Source organism: Nicotiana tomentosiformis, chromosome 2 (genome assembly GCF_000390325.3).
Source record: "Nicotiana tomentosiformis chromosome 2, ASM39032v3, whole genome shotgun sequence".
Classification (NCBI taxonomy): Eukaryota; Viridiplantae; Streptophyta; class Magnoliopsida; order Solanales; family Solanaceae; genus Nicotiana; species Nicotiana tomentosiformis.
In genome coordinates, this window is record NC_090813.1 from 28,376,960 (window position 1) to 28,393,064 (window position 16,105).

The 16,105-nt window shown below is 35.8% G+C and overlaps 1 protein-coding gene and 2 long non-coding RNA genes across 3 annotated transcripts; 2 read left to right on the top strand and 1 right to left on the bottom strand.

Moving 5' to 3' along the window:
- Window positions 1-1,224: 1,224 nt before the first annotated feature.
- LOC138906409 (uncharacterized) lies at window positions 1,225-2,348 on the top strand. Its single transcript, XR_011413754.1, has 3 exons — window positions 1,225-1,493; window positions 1,762-1,916; window positions 2,024-2,348. It is a non-coding gene; the product is annotated as an uncharacterized lncRNA (long non-coding RNA).
- A 440-nt stretch (window positions 2,349-2,788) lies between these two features.
- LOC104087570 (uncharacterized) lies at window positions 2,789-4,899 on the bottom strand. Its single transcript, XR_011413753.1, has 2 exons — window positions 4,701-4,899; window positions 2,789-3,174 (listed from the first exon to the last, which is right to left on the bottom strand). It is a non-coding gene; the product is annotated as an uncharacterized lncRNA (long non-coding RNA).
- A 2,727-nt stretch (window positions 4,900-7,626) lies between these two features.
- LOC104087569 (probable catabolite repression protein creC) lies at window positions 7,627-15,721 on the top strand. Its single transcript, XM_009592080.4, has 11 exons — window positions 7,627-8,139; window positions 9,243-9,557; window positions 9,638-9,746; window positions 9,823-9,916; window positions 10,976-11,063; window positions 11,174-11,257; window positions 13,889-13,982; window positions 14,100-14,187; window positions 14,372-14,477; window positions 14,559-14,651; window positions 14,750-15,721. The coding sequence occupies exons 1-11, from the start codon at window positions 7,957-7,959 to the stop codon at window positions 15,149-15,151; spliced, it is 1,656 nt and encodes a 551-aa protein (XP_009590375.1). The 5' UTR covers window positions 7,627-7,956; the 3' UTR covers window positions 15,152-15,721.
- The last annotated feature ends 384 nt before the right edge of the window (window positions 15,722-16,105 follow it).

Here is a 16,105-nt window from a genome sequence, read left to right on the forward strand (position 1 = left end):
CTGAAATCTAAAGCTTGTTTGTATCATCTTCGGAACCCATCTCGATATTACGAAGTCTTTCTTCGATCCATTATATTTAGACCTAGATCAATCGTACGAAGGCCGAAATCTATTTCGACAGTATACAAAAGTGCTTGTAAGTTGGTTTGACGAGCTTATAAGCTTAGCCAAACACCCTCTAAATGTACAATGAAAAAAAAAAACACGTATACATATGACGCAGCTAGTGGCACGACCAGGAATTTCAGTAATAAGGTTTAAAATATAAAGAAGTAAATATATAAAAAAAATCTAGGGAATCAACATCTATGTACATAAAAATAATTTTAATCTAATATATATAATAATATAATTTTTCGACGAAAGGAGTTTGGATGAACCTTTTTCGCCCCGACTCCGCCCATAACCGCAGGAAATATAAAATATATTGGTTTTAGGTAAACATTGAGTGTGAAAAATATTTTACTAAAAAATATAGGGTACGACCATCACTCAACTTTCACCATCTGTCACGTTTCAATTTAAGCCAAAAATCACGGCATGAGTAAATCGTATCAGACACGACATTTTGCTCTTTGTAGTAGCGGGTAGATGTGTTTTTTTAGTTATGGAAGATCCAGCAAAAGCGTCTGCTAAATAAAAGCGTGTATACAAGCTCGTAATGAAAGACGTGATCGGAAGGTAAATGACACTATTCGTGAGGCTAGCAAATGGAGCTTGAAACTAATAGACAAAGTTTTTTTCTTGGTTAAAAGTGTTTTTTCCCGGAGTTAAGGTGTTCAGTCAAGCTTTTTGAAGGAAAAAAAATATTTTTGAGTAGAAGCAGAAACAGTTTCTGAGAAACAGAAAAAAATAGTTTCTCCTCAGAAGCATTTTTTTGATAAACACTTTTGAGAAAAATACACTTAGAAATACTTTTTAAAAGCTTGGTCAAACACTAATTGCTGTTCAAAAGTGCTTTTCAAATTGATTAGCCAAACACAAATTGATTTTCACCAAAAATATTTTTGAAAAAAGCACTTCTCAAAATAATCAGATAGATTTTAAAAGCCCGGCCAAACAGGTTATAAGTCCCGCACATTTTTGCAATAATGCACAAATTGGCACTGTTCATTACATAAATGTTCCAACCCGACACATCATCTATCAATACCTTGTATCTAATTTGCTGTGAGGATAGTGACACTGCCAAATATTGCCAAAACTTGTGCATTTCCTTGACTCATGTATTCCATCTTTGATCTTTCAATACCCCCTTGCCCACCTCCACTTCATGCTTCTTCCCTGATCCTATTCCTCGTGATTTAGGAATAGTTTCTTGCTCCCTTAGCTAAAAAAAATCCTCTTAATTCTTATCATCACAAGAAAAGACCCTTGAGTTTGTGAAAAAATTAACTCAATCTAGCTACCTTTATTTGTCATGAAACTTAAGGCTAGCTTGACTTCCATTTTCTTCCTCCTACTCCTCTTGATGGCACCTTGTTCGTCTTCAGGTTTGTTCGTCCTTCTCCTGATGGCACCTCGTTCTTTTTTTTTATTCAAGTTGGACTAAATCAACCTAAATATACTCTAAACATGATGTGGTATTGTTCGTTTTCGGCAAAACTCGTATGATTTTTTCTAAAAGTTCTCACATCATTAAGCGTATCCAAATACCTTATACTCCTATATAGCTTCCCAATCTTTCCAGCAATCAATCAATGTGGGACTTTGTTATGTACATGAGATTCATGACTAATGTAAATGATGTTTTCTTTATAGGGAGAAGAGATTTGTCAAGCATGGATTCGGATATTTATATCGATTATAGAGGTCCTGAAACTCATCCTCACATTCCTTCACCAAATCGATCCAAGGGACAACATAATGGTTGCAAATCTAAAGGCATTAGAGCTAGTAAGCCTGGCCTAACTCAGGTGAGAAACTCTCTTCCTATTGGCTACTACACATGATGTAGTATTTGAAGAATTCCAAGTTATATGTTCATTTTTTAAGTTTGATTTAATACATGGTTTTGTTGCAGGGGAAGAAAATTCATGGATGAGTTTGTATGAAGTTTGATTTATTTGGGTGTTCTTGAAACTTGGAAGGAGCAATCAACCAGAGTGTGTTTCATTAATTCTAGGTTAAACGAAGCAAAAGAAAAATGAGTTAAAATTTCTTTGTTTTCATCATTGGATTATGGATATATGAAGAATGTTTCCTAAATCTAAATGCAGAAGCATTAGATTGAGATTTTTCTATTTAAAATATATCTACTACTATAATTTGTGTAAATGAGGATGGGATTTTATATGGTGCTATTGCCTTTATTGTTGATCAATAAAATCATTAGAATTGTGTATCAATACATGGCCATAACTCAACATGTCAAATAACAGTGTTACTACGTCACTCTGTTATTCTTCTCTACTAAACCACAATAATAGCTCATAGGCAATAAGAACACTACAAGTTTTTGCGATCTCAACCAGTCTCTACCTTTCTCCACTTAAATACTAGACTTCTGTCTGCCTCTTTTTTCTTCCAACATTCATCTACTATGCATAAGCAATGCAAGTTTCTTTCTAAGTGGTATATGCCGATATTACACAATTCTACGGAAACCAGTTAATTCAGTTCCTGCCACATTTCTTTCACCGCCATTAGTCTTTCGAGAGCTAAGCTCAACAACTTCCGCAAACATGCAACCTAAGATGGCAGCACCAAGCATAAACCTCACATCACCACCAAAAGGAAAAACAAAAACCAAATAGTTCTGCTAGAACGAAAAAGGAAGAACAGTAGCTTCTAGGAAAATTTCTCAGTTAGCTGGCAATCTTTAAAGTTCTAACAATGGTGACAGGAAAGTATTAACCTTAAAAAGTACAACCATCTGATTAAAGTGCTGCTGAATAACTCAGACATATTCTCTCTTCAACATGAACAAGGGGAATATCCTCCAATGTGTCTAAACAATTACTCTCCGGGTGCCGATACACCCTGCTTCAGCCTTTCCCTCTTCATCTTCTTCTTGGAGAGTGGCTTCTTTTTCTTTGGAGGAAGGGTTTTCTGGGCATACACATAAAGGACATAGTTTCCAATAAGAAACGCCAACACGAGCCCACCAATAAGAAGCAAGACAATCAAGCCTGGGTTGAATCCTTTCGCTTCGACATCATTGGCCATATTTTTCTGCTTAACCAAAAGTTGACAAATATTATTTCAATAAACTCGCGTATAATTTAGTAAATCCCGACTTTGATTCCTCTGTAGTGCAGTCACACGTTAGCTTTTATCCAACTTAAAAAAGAAGCTTCAAATGTTTCATCGTATTGGGCAAATAATGTATTTTAGAATATAAACCATTACTTTCAATGAAAGTTTATACTAGGACAAAATGTTGTATAGCAACATCTGCAAAGATAACATAGCCCATACAACATGATCATGAAAATTGTCAAAGAACAAGTTATAAAGAAACACCAATCAATAAGGGAAAATAGCCCGCGAGGAGGTCAAACTAAAAATGTAAGCTTTAAAGTATCAGCAGATGTTTGAGGAAGGACTCGAAAACCAGTTGTGTATACTGTATAGAACCAATAAGCAATTTAAAGATTTTTATGATGCTGGACAAGAGAGAGCTATAAGAATAGGAATAAGAATGCATTGGCATAAGTTTAGACTGCTTTGCAGTATAGTCAATTGCACCTTGGTCTCAAGTTCTTACGGTAGCTAAAGCAAGAGTTGAAGATTCAAGGCAAACCAAAGATAGTTCACAATGACCTGAGAACAGCATGAGTTGTTCTAACTTAAGATAGAATAGGTGGACAACAAAAAGCTAAGTTGTGAAATCTGGAGGAATTACTTTTTTTTTTTTTTTTTTAATGAAGAATATGGAGGTATTACCTTTTACAGTAGGTTCGGTCATAGTGAGGACATGGAAGTGAAACTAGAAGCAGAGTGGATCCATGAATTAAAATTGATGGGTTCGACTTGTAAGGTTCTTAGCACTAACTCAATTTACTTAAAAAATTATGAGTTCAATCTAATATTCTTTGAAGTTATAGTAGATTTTCACATATAAATCTACGTTCCGCGCGTCAAAAATACTGAGTCCAGATGAACCTACTGACAATATGCTGCATCCGTCCCTGACTAGAGGGATACTTGTTTTAAGTATTTAAACTGCTACACTTGTTCGGTATATGTAGAAGGAATGTTAAGAACATTTAATTTCTCCACATTTTCAAATTTTGAAGCTGAGAATTCTACACCAAAAGGTAAATACCCCATTTTCTTTTCCTCCCTAACCAAAGAAGGGACAAAACCCTGCTCAGCTGTTCTTTCAACCCGAAAATTCATAACAGCTAAAGGATAGCAAGTGGTGGTTTGTACAGAAATTTCATCACCAATTTCAAAAGGCCTAATTTTCTATGCTAATGAGACCGTGAGAATATTAAATGCAGACATCTGTATCTTATCCACTGATATCTTGAATTTTTTACAAAGATATAACGAGTTTACAACTCGTAGTACCAAATGGGCATCTAGATTTCATCAAAAAACAAATAAGGAGCACTAATTATTCACTTCTGTAATCTAATAAGGCAAACAAAATCAGGCATTCAGAATTCTGTATCACACAAATTGCAACAAATTGATTCAAACCAAAGCAGATCTGCTCATTTAAAAAAGGGGAGAATTCAGAAAATGCATACCACGCGATCGGAGGATTCTGATCTACGAATTCGGCCTCCTTATCAATTAGCTTCGATTGTAAGCGATTTCGTCGAGATATACGAAACGGAAAAATGTGGACTTTTTTTCTTAAGGCAAGGTGTTGGTATTAAGTACAGTGGGTGGGTTAGTTAAGTTAGATTGTAAAACATCCTTTATTTTCTCTTTACTTCTTTGGTTGGACCCAAAGTCCTTAGTTTTGTTCGTTTATACCCATGAAGTCAATGCAACAAAAAGACCGGAATTAAGGAATAATGAAATAATTTACATATTCACATGTGTGCTCATTTTCGAAGTTTTGCTATTTTGAAATATATAAAAGGGGTTGTGAATAAATAATCAAAATGACAAGTTGGTTACTATTTGTGAAAAGTGAAAAAGGTTCACACTTTTAGTTATCTTTTGAATCAAAATAACGACAAGACAAGCTTGAGCATTACGACTCGTCGACTAAGGAGAAGGAGCAAAGCTTCCATTAAATGTTGCTTTTATTATATAGTAATTTTGACCAAAAAATTATATTACTGTAAAATTGTGTAAGATGTGATACAAGTATTTTTTTTCTATTTTTTTGCTTGCCATTCATTAATAAAGAGACAAAATACTTTACTTTGGTAATTCTATCAATTTAATAAAGTCTCGAGTAACTCTGATTTACGTCATTTAAAAATGACTCTTAACACAATTTTATTTAGCTACCTCAATTAAAGCTTCTACCTATTCCATACTCCACTTTTATGCATTGGCATGGCAAAAAAGTACTTCCCAACTCTAGCGTGTGAGAAATTCCAAAATCAAGTTTTTGTTATCTTTTTTCTCAAAATTTCTTTTATAGAACCACTATATCACTACCCACTCTTCCGCCACCATTGCCCCCATCATTTTATTTCCAGAAAGGCTTTATTTCCTGAGAATAATTTTTCTTCAATTTGATTAAAGTTTTTCCGGATTAGTTAAATTCACAAGCCATGAGATTTTTTTTTCTTTGTTAATTTTTGTCACGTCATAGAGCATAATATTCATGCATTGTAAATTTTTTGATGGACACACAATAAGTGAGATTGGAGTATCTAAAAGTACAATAGTGAAAATATTGCCAGGTTTAGGAGTCTGTCTATATATTTTGCCTTAAATTTTAATACTCAAACGTGAAAACTCAAATTAGGACGAACTTTTAAGTTAGCTTGATATCTCTGTGTTGGATTTGATTTTTTATTTATTTTGATCACATGAGAGGCAAGAAATTGCAAGGCTGAACAGGACACATTTCTATCCCTAGACTAAAGAAAATAACAAACTAGTCCCTTATGTTTAGGATAGGTTTAAAATAGTTCCTTAAATATACTTCTAAACAGTTCTATTCATTTTGCATTTTCCAAATGTGAGCAGCCTTTTGATCTCTGTCAAATATTTAACAAAGTGAGATGTAATGCAAGTATGAAAGTCCTATCAAAATCCATAAATTGGAATACCAAAAGCTACACTAAACATCAGAAATAGACAAAAAAAAAAATTGCATCTTAAAAAAAAAAAGGTACGCCAAAAGATGCCTACCTAATCTATTAAATTGAAAATAGCCGGCATATGTATAATATATATATATAACTATGTATAATCAATGTATAATTTATGTATACCGGCTAGAAAATATAAATATTGAATTTTGCCGACTATTTATGTAATAATCCCTTAAAAAAACTGTACCGAACACAAAAAATGGATAAAAAGTAGCTCATGCAAATGTGAGTTCTACTTATAATTTTTATTATTGTTAAATCTAACAATAATAAAAATTGATTCACAAGTCATCCCCAAAAATGGCAGTTTTAAGTACCTTGGATCGGTTATTCAGGGGGATGGGGAGATCGACAAGGATGTCACACACCGTATAGGGGTTGGGTGGATGAAGTGGAGGTTAGCGTCTAGAGTCCTGTGTGACAAGAAAGTGCCTCCGATTCTCAAAGGTAAATTTTATAGGGCGGTAGTTAGACCGACCATGTTGTATGGGGCTGAGTGCTAACGAGTTAAGAACTCACATATCCAGAAGATGAAAATAGTTAAAATGAGGATGTTGAGGTGGATGTGCGGGAACACTAAGATGGATAAGATTAGGAATGAAGATATTCAGTAGAAGGTGGGCGTTGCCCCCATGGATGACAAGCTGCGGGAAACAAGGCTCAGATGGTTTGAGCACATTCAAAGGAGAAGCCCAGATGCGCCAGTGAGGATGTGTGATCGGCTTACTTTGGTGGGCATGAAGAGAGGTAGAGAGCGTCCTAAGAAATATTGGGGATAGGTGATTAGGCATGACACGTCGATGCTTCAGATTACCGACGACATGGCCCTATACAGGAAGTTGTAGAGATCGAACATTAAGGTTGTAGGTTAGGAGGTAATTGGGAATATCTCTACGGTGCTCCATATTGAGGCTAGTCTGTTAAGACTTGGTCTTAGACTGTTAGTGGTTAACGTTGAGTTCACACTACTCTTTCATTCCTCTTAGTGCTATGCTTTAACTACTGGTTATTATTTTGTTTTTCACTTATTTTCTAGTTCTGGTGATGTTCTTTGTTCTATGGTTTCTATTGATGATACTGATATATTGTCTCTTTTCGTCTTTCTTTTATCTTCTTGAACTGAGGGTCTTTCGGAAACAATCTCTCTATCCTTCGGGTAGGGGTAAGGTCTGCGTACACAGTTGTTATTGTTGTTGTTATTATTGTTGTTGTTAAATCTAACAATTAGAGTTTTCAAATAAATAAAAGATCAAATTTTAAAAAAATATATTTAACAGACTATTTTAAATCTATAACCAAACATAAGGGATCAATTTTGTCATTTTCTCTTTAGCTTTTCCGTGGAAGCTCCCAATGACTAAAAGGCCAAATTAGGCACAAAACACTCTTTCCCTTAATGCAAGTGAATCTCAACGCCCACAAATTCTCAAACTCCCAAACACAGCAAAATAGAAAGAGAAAGCAGAAAAGAAGAAGAAGAAAAACTATTAGACTTGTTCCAACTGTCCATCCCTTCAACCAAAAGCTCCCCCAAAAGTCAAAATCTTCACCCTTTTCAAAGTTATGCACTCCACTCTATATATAGTCCTTTAAACAGTTAACAGCCAGAATTGATTAACAACACAAAGAAAAGGGTCACAAAAATCCAATTGCAAAAATGATCTAAATTACACCAACAACCCCCCAAAGGAGTGATTTTTCGATTGGTATTTTCAAAGAAATGATCAACTCGGCGGGTAGTAATAATATGATGTCTCCTTCTTCAGCATCAGCGAACAACAACGTACATTCTCCTGGTTTAAAGACTTATTTCAAAACCCCAGAAGGAAAATACAAACTTCAGTATGAGAAAACATACCCTGCTGGTCTTCTTCATTTTTCACATGGCAAGACTGTAACTCAGGTAAAACCCATTAATTCTTTACACTTTCTAGGGTTCCTACTTTTTTATCTTTTAATTTTAAAATAGTAGTGTTTTATATGATGCTCAAGATTAGATTTTGAGATTGACCCTTTTTTTTAAAATTGTTTTTTTGAGTGGAATCTGGAATGGGTTTGGCTAATATGGTTAATTTTATGATTTGGGTTTAATACGTTATCATTCTGCCAAAAAGTTACTTTTTGTGCCATTTTGTTGTTTTTGGAGTTAATTGAGGACTTGTGAGCAAATTATTTTCACAGTTTATGCTATTTTAAAAGAGTAGTGTCTTATGTGATGCTCAAGATTAGATTTTTGAGATTGACCCTTTTTGTAAAATTAATCTTTTGAATGGAATCTGGAATGGGTTTGGCTAATATGGTTTATTTTATGATTTTTGGGTTTAATATGTTATCATTCTACCTAGACAGTAACTCGGGTAAAGCATTAACTCTTATACGATCTAGGGTTATTCTCTTAACTGAATTTTGTCCAATTATGCTACTTTAAAATAGTAGTGGTTTATATGATGCTCAAGATTAGATTTTGAGATTGACCCTTTATCTAAAATTGATTTTTTGGGTGGAAACTGGAATGTGTTTGGATAACATGATTCATTTTAAGATTTTGGGGTTTAATAAGTCATCATTATGCGAAAAGTTAATTTTTTTTTGCTACCTTGTAGTTTTTTTGGAGTTAATTGGGAACTTATGAGCAAATTATTGTGTCAGTTTATTCAGTTATTAAATATTAGTTTGTGCTCCAGTTTGACAACCCACTGTAGAGATCATTTGAGGTCGTATGGTTTCAGTGATTACACTTATTTCAAGCTGTGTGCCTCCAATTTCGAACATTTCAGGTCCTGTTTATTTCGAGGTTGTTTGCTTGAAGAATTTTCTTCAAGAAATGGCTGAAGGAAACTTGTTTAGCGAATGAAATTTATCAGCAGAATTGCTATTTTTTACATTCTGATACCAGCTAGATAAGCCTTAATTAGTAGATAATGCTTGATCATCCTTTTTTACATTGTCAAAATAAAACAAATATTAGTCCAGCTTTTGAAGTCTTGAAATGATTTTGATTTTCAGGTAACCGTAGCTCATCTCAAAGATAAGCCCATGCAGTCACAGCCTCAGTCGACATCAAGTTTTGGAGTCAGCAGTGGCGTTAGGTCGGCAGCAGCGAGACTCTTAGGTGGTGGAAATGGTAGTAAATCACATAGTTTTGTCGGAGGAAATGGTGGAAGTAAGTCTGTCAGTGGCATGAGTGGTAGAGCTGGATCATTTGGGGTGACAAGTTCAAATAACAATGTCAGTGTTCCCAATTTCGATGGCAAAGGGACTTATTTGGTATTCAATGTTGGTGACACGATTTTTATTAGTGATTTGAATTCCCGAGATAAGGTATGGTTGTCAACTATATTTATTCTCTAAGATGGAAATAAATGAATATATGAATCTGAGAGGTTTGTTGTGAAATGTAGGATCCTATAAAGTCAATACACTTTAGTAACTCAAATCCCATTTGCCATGCATTTGATCCGGATGCAAAGGATGGACATGATTTGCTCATTGGGTTGAGTTCGGGAGACGGTAAATTTCTCCACACATGATGTATAATTTCAATCTTCCACTTCACCACCCTTTACCTACGATGTCTGCTTTGCAGTTTATTCGGTATCTCTACGACAGCAATTGCAAGATGTTGGGAAGAAGCTTATTGGGGCACAACACTACAACAAGGATGGTTCTGTTAACAACAGGCAAGGCTCTCAGCTCACCCTTGCCTTTGTTATTCTTATAAATACTATGTAGGGATTGTAATGCTTTTCCTTATTTTATCTTGTCTTTTTGTAATAATGTTAATGGTCTGCAGTTGACATCCTATTTTTGAGTTATTGTTAAATAGATGAATAGTGATAACTGCGTATTTCCTAGCATAATCTTTGAGAACTATAAGAGTGGCAAGTTTTTCTTACTAAAAAAGCTGGAATCTTATTTTCTTAGTTGCCTATGTTTTTGGTTGGTTTTAAATGGAAGCCTTCTTTGGGTATTTGTGCAATCTTTACTATCTTAGTATATTTTTAATCGTATAGTGAATGCAGTTATGGTGGCTATTTCCCAATTTTATTTAGGTCAGTCCTTAGATGCTAATCATTATTGTTGGAATATAATCCAGAGAATGCATTGCTTTTTGGATTCCATTTAACAACCCCGTTAATGATTAAAGTTCTCTAAAGAACTCCATGTCATGTTTGAGAAAACTTTATTTCAAGTTTCATAAATAATATTTCTAAGTAATAGCCAGTAACCTTAGAAGCATATTCCACTGTCTTATAAATGTAGTGCAATCTTAAAGTTCTCTTAGGGAAAAGAAAGAGAACTAGGATAGTCTTTGTAGTACGAGAATGAGAACAAACAATCAATCAACTACACCTTATTCCAAACTAGCTAGGGAATATGAGGATGAAAAGACAACTCTATTAGAATTTTCAGTTTTTTGATATCTCGCCAAGGTTAACAACTTGAATCCCCCCCGTGCAGCCCAAATACAATTAGAGTCGTGATATTAGCATCAGGAACAGTATGGCTGTTATACTTTGGAGCATTATCTCCTTCGGTTCCTCCCACCCACTTCCTATATAGTCATAGTGCTTCATAGAATGTTTCAAAAGACAAGTAACTTAAGGGTTTGTATCCCCAAGAGCATCCTTTCTTATCAGGTTTAGTATTTTCCTTTGTTTTGACAGTCAATGTACTATTATTTCATTGATGCCTATAATCATGGAGCAGATTTAATATTTTACTTTGCCTTTCAACAGTCGATGTACTAGTATCGCATGGGTGCCTAACACTGATGGGTCTTTCATTGTTGCTCATGCCGATGGAAATTTTTACGTCTATGATAAGGTAAGTGTTGAAACTAATTGGGAGTGCTGCCAATTTCCTGGCCCTTTTCAATGATCCTTAGATATCCTACTTCGCTTAAATCAATGTGCAATTACGTTTTCATATTACAGAGCAAAGATGGTTCTGCCGATCCTTCATTTCCAGTCATTAAAGATCAAACTCATTTTTCAGTTGCCCATGCACGTTATAGTAAGGTATTTTGCTTGTGTTTATAGTTCCTTTCCTCAGCATTTGATGATGTGCCCGTGGTATCAGTACTGAGTGAATCAACCGTTTGCAAATTTCTTGGTTCATATATTCCTGCTTTTCTAATAAGAAGAACATTCTAACCTTTCTAGAATAGCTATCAGAAAGCACAAGCATGCTCCTTCTGTTAGATAAACGAGGTGGAGTAAAGGCATATATACAGTCAACTGCTTGTCTGTTATCATTATGCTCAAGCTATTATAGAAAATCAAGTATAACATAAAGTGTTTGGACAAAAGAATTGAAGAAAACTAGAATTAAGAATAGGAATTAAACATCATGTCAGTCAAGTTCAAAAAATGATTTAAAATTTTCGATTTAGGCGCTATGCAAGTTAAAGTTTTTATATTAATTCTTTAACTTCTTATTCCTAATCATTATTCTTAAGTGTGTCCCACATTGGTTACGGGAATATCTTATTGTCTCTCTATATGGTGTTGGACAATCCTCGCCCCGTGATAGCTTTTGGGCTGGAGTTAATCGCGAGGTCCATTATTTAAATATTATCAGAGCCAAACCTCTCTCTTTTCTTGGTACACCCAATGTTAGGGCCTCCCATATTACATTGTCCATGCTTAAGATGTCTAGCCCTAGGCGTGCTGGGAAAATGGAGGTTAGAGTTCCACATGGTTGAGGGAATGACATATTATCTCATTATATGGTGTTGGGCAGTTCTTATCTCATGAGCTAGCTGTTGAGGTTGAGCTACTCCCAAGTTCATTTTCCTGATCAACTATAAATATCATTCATAATGTTTTGTCAACAATTAGTATATCGCTTTGCTAAATATATTTAGTGTCTAGTATTTTGCTCCTAACATCAAGGTCCTAGTGATGATGCATATATCTTAGTGTCTTGGTGCTTGTACTAACAACCTCCTAAGCAAAGGGAAGCGCCCAACTTGGACTTCACCTAGATTCAGGAGTTAAACGTGCTTCAAACGAGCCAAATGAGTCTGTAACAACACTGCTAGATGGTTGAGATTGTGGTGTATTTCTTTGAAATCCGGCATATTCATATAAAGTTAATATTGCCAGATTGTGCAATGAGGGAAAAAAGTTTTAACTTTTGCACTGCAGTCTGCAGGTAATAGTTTTTAGCTTAATGATTTCTGTTATTTGATTGGATTTATAATCACTTCTTAAGTTATCATCTATTATGTAACGATTGCTTAATATTTCCACAAAATTGCACGCCAGCAAAATGTAACATATTAGATGATCTTGGCCCTGGAACTTCATTACAAGCATTGTGTAAGACCCATGCTCGATGCATATGAAAATTGTTAGGGATTAGGTTGTTTACTTGCTTCGTTAACAGAATTCTATATCCTTATGGTCTGATTTTGTAAGCAAAGACATCTTTTTGTGTTTTTTAGTTGGGAAAAAGCGAAAAAAGAAATCATGTTTGAGACCTGCCCTTATTTCCAAGGACCATTAAGATTAAACAGAAGAGGAACTGTTCCATGTGTCTTAAGCACACTTCATATATAGTTGGTTCCTATTTATTTGGTTTAGATTTTGTATCTCATTCATTTTTGAGGGAGATATTTGTATCATCTTCTTCAAGAAAAGAAGAGAGAATAGACATGAACAACCGTTATGCACCACAGGTTTAGACCCAATTAGTAAGTGGAATGTTTCTGTTGAATTTCCATAATCTTGGCCAATCTCTATGGGCCTCATTCCCTAATTGGTGCTTCAGGTTCTCCTCTGTGAACAAGAAGAGTTAGTGTCCGTTACAACACCACCATGCTGTGGCTTTAGTTCCGAAAGTGCAACGAATTTCTTTGCCTAGTTTCAAAGTGACTGTGGGTACAGACCAGAGGGCATGAATGGTCTAAACTTTGTCTAGCTAATGCACGTTTACTTGACTCCTTATATACCCGTATACGTTACGCCATGTATTGGAGCTGCTTAATTACTTTTGTGCTGTTTGCATCTTCTTGATATCATTAATGAATCTTCTTAACTTCATAAAAAATACCCGTATATGCTATGCGGGAGTCTGTGTATTATTTTACGAGGAAGGATGCGGAATAAGAATACGTGTATTAGCAATACATAGATAACAATACCTACAGACGAAAGCGCTCATAAAGAAGGCAATCCCCGCACAACGATGCCTGCATTATTGCTTACTGATAACATTCCTGCACTACTATATGCTGTATAGCGATCCCGATATTATTATTCACCGCTAAACCGTCCCTGCGTTACTAGTCCGTGAACCAAACGATCTCTAAAGAATCAAGTTTTTGCTGTTCACTGCAAACATAAACATGGTTCCAGTTTCATCTTTCCGAAAACAGGAATAGCTTTTTTTCCTTATATGTTAACAAGCACGTTCCATATCTATTCTATCGAGGAAAAAGAACATTTATTCTGCTTTTCTCTACCAGAAATAAATAAATGTCTTGAGTTAGTTTATTAGCCATTCATTGTGTCATTTTATTTTATCTCCGAACTGATTGTGGTAAGACTGAAAAATGGTTGTCAAATTTCTTTCTTGCTGCAGTAGAGTATTTTAACTGTTTTAAGTTCTACCTTTTACATGATTCATTTGGCTTTTATATGCAGAATCCTATAGCTAGATGGCATATTTGCCAAGGGTCCATCAATAGCGTTGCTTTCTCGAGTGATGGAGCGTATATTGCAACTGTAGGGAGGGATGGTATTTTCTTCATGAGATAACTTATGAAGCTATTAATTCTTTTGTTCCGATTGTTTACCTTTGTTATGAATGACATGTTAAACAGGCATTTAGCTGAGTACGACTGACCTAATGCAGGTTATCTGCGTATATTTGACTACAAAAATGAACAGCTTATATGTGGTGGAAAAAGCTATTATGGTGCTCTACTGTGTTGTGCTTGGAGGTAAGCATTTAAGGTTTTCTGTTCATGACATATAGTAACTTGAAGTCATTTTTGCCTTGTAGCACACATTTTGTTCCCCCCTCTCTCCTTCCCCCACCCCTGCAGATGCCCACAACAAACAAAGTATGTTATTTTTAATGTTTTGGCTAGAGAATATCTATACTGAGAGTACATGAACCAACAGCATGGACGGAAAGTACATTTTAGCTGGTGGAGAAGATGACCTAGTTCAGGTTTGGAGCATGGATGAACGTAAAGTTGTTGCATGGGGTGAGGGGCATAGCTCGTGGGTGAGTTTTGAGCTGTTATTAACTCACCTTGATTTTTGTGTAGCATTCATGCCTTATTCTCTTTAACTTGGGTCTCGGCAGGTCAGTGGTGTGGCATTTGATTCACATTGGTCAGCACCAAATTCAGATGGCACGGATGAAAATGTCGTCTACCGTTTTGGTTCTGTTGGTCAGGTATATGTGTCCTCCCCCCCCCCCCCCCAAAAAAAAAAAAAAAACCTCATACTATTGGCTGTAAGTCTCACTGTTTTACTTGGATTTGTTTTTTGTAGGACACACAATTGCTCTTATGGGATCTGGAAATGGATGAAATCGTAGTACCAATGCGTCGTCCTCATGGTGGATCACCAACTTTCAGCACGGGGAGTCAGTCATCTCATTGGGATAGGGCTTGCCCCGTTGGTACTCTTCAGCCTGCTCCAAGCATGCGAGATATTCCAAAGCTATCGCCCCTGGTCACTCATCGTGTTCACACCGAACCACTCTCTGGCTTGATATTCACTCAGGAATCGGTCCTTACTATCTGCCGCGAGGGGCATATAAAGGTTTGGGTGAGACCAGAGTTTGGTGAAACCCAAACAAGCAACTCGGAGTCTTTATTAAGTACAAGCTTGAAGGATAAGCCACCAATATCAGGAAAGGTTGTCAGTTCCAAGTTACAAGCAATGACCTAACAGTTATCAGATTGTGTTTGTTGGGGGGGTTTACAAAATGGAGGATTCAATTAAATGGGGCTCCTTTTTACAAATGTCAGTAGCCATTTATTGATCTTCAGATTTGTTTGCTCATTGTATTGCGTAAAGTGCACTGAGATTAACCAACTAATTGTATGGCGAACAACGACGAAGATGAGAAGAGTGTCCAAGCAGCTTGTAAGTATGATAGGCAAAAATAATTGAGGTTTGGTCTCCCTTTTGACTTTTTTCATTCTCTTCAGCAAATTTTGATTAGAAACTGTTGGTTGATAGTTGATTTAAGTTGGGACTACCTCATGGTATGCCCTGCTCTACATTATGGACGCGGCTTTATCGGTTTATTTAGAGCACATTTTTATGGAATTTTTCTTATGCAAGTAGGTTAGTAGGGCCTAACTATGAATGGAATCAAGTACGATGTTTCAAAATGTACCATACCTTTTGTTGATTGTTTAGATTTCTTCTTTTACCTTGAAGCAGAGCATGTATAAAATATTAGCTTTTAGAGATTTTTGTCTTTATGGTATTGTCGTTTCCATGTTGTGTTCATACTATTTTCCTGTTCCGGTTTCCTAGTACCTTGCCATTGTTATTGGTTATTGATATTGCTTTTTCCATCTATTTTTGTGGTTCTTAGGTTGTTGGTACTAACTTTCTGGCCTCTGTTACTATTAGTGTTCTATTGTCTCTTTTCATCTTCTTGAGCCGAGGGTCTATCGGAAATCGCCTCTCTACCCCTCAGGGTAGGGGTAACGTCTGCGTACATTGATGTCGTTGTTGTGTTGTCGTTTCCACTTTAGATTGTGGATATATGCATGTATTCTTGCCAAAGCTCCGCATTGTCTGCAGTTTACAGAGGGTTGTTAAAACCGAGTTTTGGTCAGCAGCTTGAATCCCTGCGGCATTGTAGGAAAACTGTTGGTTGACAGATGA

Bases quoted from the DNA above. Each gene is read 5' to 3' on its own strand.
- LOC104087569 (XM_009592080.4), top strand. From the start codon at position 7,957: ATGATCAACTCGGCGGGTAGTAATAATATGATGTCTCCTTCTTCAGCA. The intron at 8,140-9,242 runs GTAAAACCCATT...TTTGATTTTCAG, and splicing joins ATGGCAAGACTGTAACTCAG to GTAACCGTAGCTCATCTCAA. The intron at 9,917-10,975 runs GCAAGGCTCTCA...GCCTTTCAACAG, and splicing joins GATGGTTCTGTTAACAACAG to TCGATGTACTAGTATCGCAT.